Genomic DNA, 6,088 nt, shown 5'->3' on the forward strand with positions numbered 1-6,088 from the left:
AAAAAAAAAAAAAAAAAAAAAAAAAAAAAAAAAAAAAAAAAAAAAAAAAAAAAAAAATAAAATAAAATGATGAGACCATGGGCAAAAGTAAAATTTAGGCTCTCTGGCTTGGCTAGTGTAGTGTGCTATAATCATTGGTACATAGCTTGCAGTATCTCTTAAGATTCTTATTTTTTTTAAGACAGGGTTTCACCGTGTTGGTCAGGCTGATCTTGAACTCCCGACCTCAGGTGATCTGTCCGCCTTGTTCTCCAAAGCGCTTGGATTTCAGGCGTGAGCCACCACACCCAGACAAGATTCTTATAATGGTCCTACCTATAGGGAATACTGCTAGGGATGGATCAGGTGGTCATGCACAAGAGTTTTGGTACTGGGAAGTTGAAGAAATATGGAGAAACAAAGTGACATGGTTATTTGTGCATTTTAGAGAGGCAATTCTGGCAGGAATATGGAATAGAAATTGTTGTTAAATGTTTACTTATTAGTCTTTCCCAGGAAAACTTGAGATTCTGAAAAAATTTTTTTTTTTACCCTTTGACTCAGTAGTCCTAGTAGTCCTACTTTTTTTTGGAAATGGAGTCTTGCTCTGGATTGTGAATGCATGATCTTGGCTCACTGCAACCTCCGGGATTCAAGCGGTTATCCTACCTTAGCCTTCCGAGTAGCTGGGATTACAGGTGCCTGCCATCATGCTTGGCTAATTTTTGTATTTTATTTTATTTTTTGAGATGGAGTTTCGCTCTCGTCGCCCAGGCTGGAGTGTGATGGCATGATCTTGGCTCACTGGAACCTCTGCCTCCCAGGTTCAAGTGATTCTCCTGCTTCGGTCTCTCAAGTAGCTGGGATTACAGATGCCCTCTACACACCCAGCTAATTTTTATATTTTTAGTAGAGATGGGGTTTCACCATGTTGTCCAGGCTGGTCTTGAACTCTTGACTTCAGGTGATCCACCTGTCTGTGCCTCCCAAAGTGCTGAGATTACAGGCATGAGCCACCACATCTGGCCCCACTTCTAAATAATCTTTTTTAAGGAAATAATTATTGAGATAGGAAAAACATTTTGTCTAGAGATGTTTATTTTATGAGTATTTTGAATATTAAAAAATTAGAAACAACTAAGGGCTAACCACTGGGGATAGTTAAATGAACCATGGTAAAGCCACTTTACCATAGAATATCAGGCAGGCATAAAAATGATTATAGTCTGGGCCGGGCGTGGTGGCTTATACCTGTAATCCCAGCTACTCAGGAGGTTGAGGTAGGAGAATCGCTTGAACCCAGGAGGCGGAGGTTGTGGTGAGCTGAGATTGTACCACTGCACTCCAGCCTGGGCAACAAGAGCGAAACTCCATCTCAAAAAAAAAAAAAAAAAAAAAAGATTATAGTCTAGGTGCAGCGGTGCATGCCTGTAGTCCCAGTTACTCAGAGAGCTAAGGTGGGAGGATCACTTGAGCGTGGGAGCTCAAGGATCTAGTATACTATGATTGGGGCTGCAAATATCCACTGCATTCCACCCTGGACAACATAGCAAGACCTCATCTCTAAAAAGTAAAAATTAAAAGTAAATGATAATAAAGAATTTGGGGGCCAGGTGCGATGGCTCATGCCTGTAAGCCCAGCACTTTGGAAGGCTGAGGCGGGTGGATCATGAAAAAAAAAAAAATTGGGGGGAAAATATTCAGATCACTTGGGTTGCCAGATAAAGTATAGAATACTCAGTTAAACTTGAATTTCAGTTAACGAATAATTTTTAGTATAAGTGTCTCCATGCAATATTTGTGATATACTGATACTAAGAAATTATTTGTTGTTTATCTGAAATTTAAAAGAATATCTTTTTTTTTGCTAAATTTGGCAACTCTGGTAAAATCACAACTACTTAAAAATCACAAAACCAGCAACACATTCACAGAGAAGAAAATGGAAGACAGCTCACTAGAAAATTCCCTGTGATTGTCTGAGAGGTGGGAGCAATGGGTGAATTTTTTTCTTCCTTTCATTTCTGTTTATTCCCCCAATTTCATATAGAGCATAAGAAAGCTAACATTTTATGTGTAAAGGCTAATGCTAACTCCTTCTAGAAATTGTGAAGCTAACCTAGAAATTAGCAAAGACTGTTGATATGTTTTAGACTTTAAAAATTAACATCAAATCAATTTATATTTAGCAGATAGACTGTTAACTCTGTAATGATTTGTGGTTTAGGTGCACAGATGAACAGTTCACTACTGCCTCAAGATGCAGTGAGCAGTAATCTAAGGAAAAGTGGCCTGAAAAAGCCTGTGGTTGCTTCCTCATTAAAAAGGCAGGGTAAGTTTCCCCTCCCTAGAATAGGCCATGGTGGTGGAAAATCACCCTAAAGAAGCCAGAAGCAGTATAATCAAAAGAAATGTTGCACATTGTCACCCAAAGAGTGCCAACATAAACACTAACAGAAGAAGCACTGAGGCTGAGGTCTTTCCTGTCCCACCAGTTTCAAATCACACTCAAATCTAATTTATGCTGGAGGTGATTATCTCTAGTAAACTAATGCAGGAACAGAAAACAAAATACAGCATGTTTTCACTTATAAGTGGGAGCTAAATGATGAGAACACATGGACACACAGAGGGGAACAACACACACCGGGGCCTATTGGAGGGTGAAATGTGGGAGGAGGGAGGAAAGGTGGAAGTGGGTGAGAGGATCAGGAAAAATAACTAATGAATACTAGGTTTAATCACCTGAGTGATGAGGCTGGGTGCTGTGGCACATGCCTGTAATTCCAGCACTGTGGGAGGCCAAAGCAGGCAGATTACTTGAGGCTAGGAGTTCAAGGTAAAGATGTTGAAACCCTGTCTCTACTAAAAATACAAAAAATTAGCCAGATGTGGTGGCAGGCGCTATAATCCCAGCCACTCAGGAGGCTGAGGCAGGAGAATTGCTTGAACCTGGGAGGCGGAGGTTGCAGTGAGTCAAGATCTCACGATTGTACCCCAGCCTGGGCAATAAGAGTGAGACTCAGTCTCAAAAAAAAAAAAAAAAAAAAAAAAAAAAAAAAAAAAAAAAAAAAAAAAAAAAAAAAAAAAAAAAAAAAAAGAAGTTGGGAGGGTTGTAACAGCAGCAATAAAAGAGTAGCACAGGGAGTCTTGTGACGAAACTGTTTTGTGTCTTGACTGTGATGGTGGCCATACAAGTTTATACATGCCCTAACATTGCATGGAACTATATGCATTGCATACCACACACAAGTACATAAAGCTGGTGAGATGTGAATAAGGTTACTAGATTGTAGCCATGTCATTTTCCTGACTGTGATGTACTATAGTTTTACAAAATGTTACTCTTGGGTGAATCTGGACAAAGCATATATAAGCCTTATATTTCTTACAACTGCATGTAAATGTACAATTATCTCAAAAAGTTATTTATTTATTTATTTATTTATTTTCTGGAGATGGAGTCTAGCTCTGTCATCCAGGCTAGAGTACAATGGCGTGATCTTGGCTCACTGCAGCCTCCACCTCCCAGGTTTAAGGTATTCTTCTGTTTCAGCCTCCCAAGTAGCTGGGATTACAGGCACCTGCCACCACGCCCGGCTAATTTTTGTATTTTTAGTAGAGACCACCATGTTGATCAGGCTGGTCTTGAGCTCCTGACCCCAAGGGATCTGCTCACCTCGGCCTCCCAAAGTGCTGAGATTATAGGTGTGAGCCACCATGCCCAGCCTAAATTATGTCTTTAAACAAAAAAAAAATTCTGACATGTTTAGCAGCAGGTGTCTTGCAGGATTTGTTCATCTTATTGCTTATTACTCATGTGCAATTGCTATAGAGATTCAAAGTTGAAGGAAAAAATGTACTTATGGCCAGGCATGGCGACTCATACCTATAATCCCAGCACTTTGGGAAGCTGAGGCAGGCAGATCATTTGTGGTCAGGAGTTTGAGACCAGCCTGGCCAATATGGCAAAACCCCATCTCTACCAAAAAGTGTAAAAAAGTTAGCCAAGTGTGGTGGTGTGGGCCTGTAATCCCAGCTACTTGGGAGACTAAGGCAGGAGATTCATTTGAACCCAGGAGGTGAAGGTTGCATTGAGCTGAGATCGTGTCACTGCATGCCAGCCTGGGCTCCGTCTCAAAAAAAATAACTTATGCATTCTAGGCATAAGTGTTTAAGGAACATCACGAAGTAAGCAGATCAACAATATCACATAGATTTTTTAAATTATTTATTATTATTATTATTTGGGATAGAGTCTTATTCTGTCACCCAGGCTGGAGGGCAGTCGCACGATCTCGGCTCACTGCAACCTCCGCCTCCCGGGTTCAAGCAATTCTCGTACCTCAGCCTCCTGAGTAGGTGGGATCACAAGTGTTTGCCACCATGCCCTTCTAATTTTTGTATTTTTAGTAGAGATGGGGTTTTGCTATGTTGGCCAGGCTGCTCTCAAACTCCTGGCCTCAAGTAATCCGCTCACCTTGGCCTCCCAAAGTGTTGGGATTACACACCTTAGCCACTGTGCCTGGCCAATTTTTAATAATTTTTTGTCACTTCCTTTGGTGCAAAGAAAAAGGAAGATAGCTTCCATCTGAACTATCACTGTATGCTTTTACCTCTGATAATTTTAGTTTCAAATGAGTAGTAGTTGATGCGTTCTCTCTCTACAAAAGGTGATACTGTACTTCAGACATATGAAGATATTTTGTTGTTAGTGGCATTTTTTTGTTGTTTTTTTCTTTGACACAAGGTCTCGCTCTGTCATTCACTGCAGCCTTAACCTCCTGGGCTTAAGCTGTCCTTCCACCTTAGCCTCCCAGGCACATGCCACCACACTTGGTTATTTGTATTTTTAGTAGAGATGGAGTTTCATCACGTTGCCCAAAATGATCTCAAACTCTTGGGCTCAAGCAATCCATCGGGCTCAAGAGATCCACCCACCTCGGCCTCCCAAAGTGCTAGGATTACAGGTGTGAGCCACTGCACCTGGACTAAAGGTATTTTAGGAGAAGAAATAGAATGATAGATCTGTGAAGGCTCTTGAATTTGGAGATCATCCAGATGCATATCTTCATCTTAGAAGAGGGGAAGTTGAGACATGGACTCTGGTCACTCAGTGGGGGTCCTAAGTCCCATAGACATTTTTTTTGAGACAGAGTCACACTCTGTCACTCAGGCTGGAGTGCAGCGGCACAATCTCAGCTCACTGCAACCTCCACTTCCTGGGCTCAAGCAATTCTCCTGCCTCAGTCTCCCGAGTAGCTGGGATTACAGGCACGCACCACCATGACCAGCAATTTTTGAGTTTTTAGTAGACATGGGGTTTCACCACGTTGGCCAGGCTGGTCTTGAACTCCTGACGTCAAGTGTTCCACCCAGCTCAGCCTCCCAAAGTGCTGGGATTCAGGTGTAAGCCACTGTGCCCGGCCTCTCATAGCCTTTTGACTCTAACTCTAAACTCTGGCTCCATTAAATTCCATCACTCATTACTGTACTTTCCAGTTATTTACTCTAGGGCTGCAAGATTTAACTCTTTTGCTTATATTTAAAAGTGAATTGATTCATTTTACGTTTCTGAATACAAGGTTTTAGGTTTTAAGTCTAAAGGTATCAGAGCAACCCACAGTGAATACATCACTCAGTCTTACCTGTTTGTGCTCAACCTTGGCATGAAACAATATGGTCATTATTGAGAGGGTCTGGGGCATATGGATACATAGTCATCATGAATAGAACTAACTTATAAATCTCAAAAAGCCGTTATTATGTATTTATTTATTTATTTATTTTTACTTGAGATGGGGTCTCACTCTGTCACCTAGGTTGGAGTGCAGTGTCATGATCTCGGCTTACTACACCCTCTGCCTCCTAGGCTCAAGCAATCCTCCCACCTCAGCCTCCTGAGTAGCTGGGGCGACAAGCATACACCACCATGCCTGGCTAATTTTTTGTATTTTTGGTGGAGACAGGGTTTTGTCATGTTACCCATGCTGTTCTCAAACTTCTGAGCTCAAGTGATCCTCCTGCCTCAGTCTCCCAAAGAGTTGGAATTATAGGCATTGCTTATCATTTCTTATTTTCTTTCTTTTCTTTTTTTTTTTTTTTTTTT

General features: G+C 41.3%; 1 protein-coding gene across 3 annotated transcripts in view; it reads left to right on the forward strand.

Moving 5' to 3' along the window:
• Positions 1 to 6,088, forward strand: part of CUNH2orf42 (chromosome unknown C2orf42 homolog) — a 43,317-nt gene that overhangs the window by 14,036 nt on the left and 23,193 nt on the right. For all 3 annotated transcript variants that reach the window (XM_017522038.2, XM_017522040.2, XM_017522039.2), the window contains exon 5: positions 2,207 to 2,311. In XM_017522038.2, the coding sequence (XP_017377527.1) occupies positions 2,207 to 2,311 (105 nt within the window). The remainder of the gene's footprint in view (positions 1 to 2,206; positions 2,312 to 6,088) is intronic.

This window comes from Cebus imitator, unplaced genomic scaffold, assembly GCF_001604975.1.
Source record: "Cebus imitator isolate Cc_AM_T3 unplaced genomic scaffold, Cebus_imitator-1.0 Scaffold23, whole genome shotgun sequence".
Taxonomy (NCBI): domain Eukaryota; kingdom Metazoa; phylum Chordata; class Mammalia; order Primates; family Cebidae; genus Cebus; species Cebus imitator.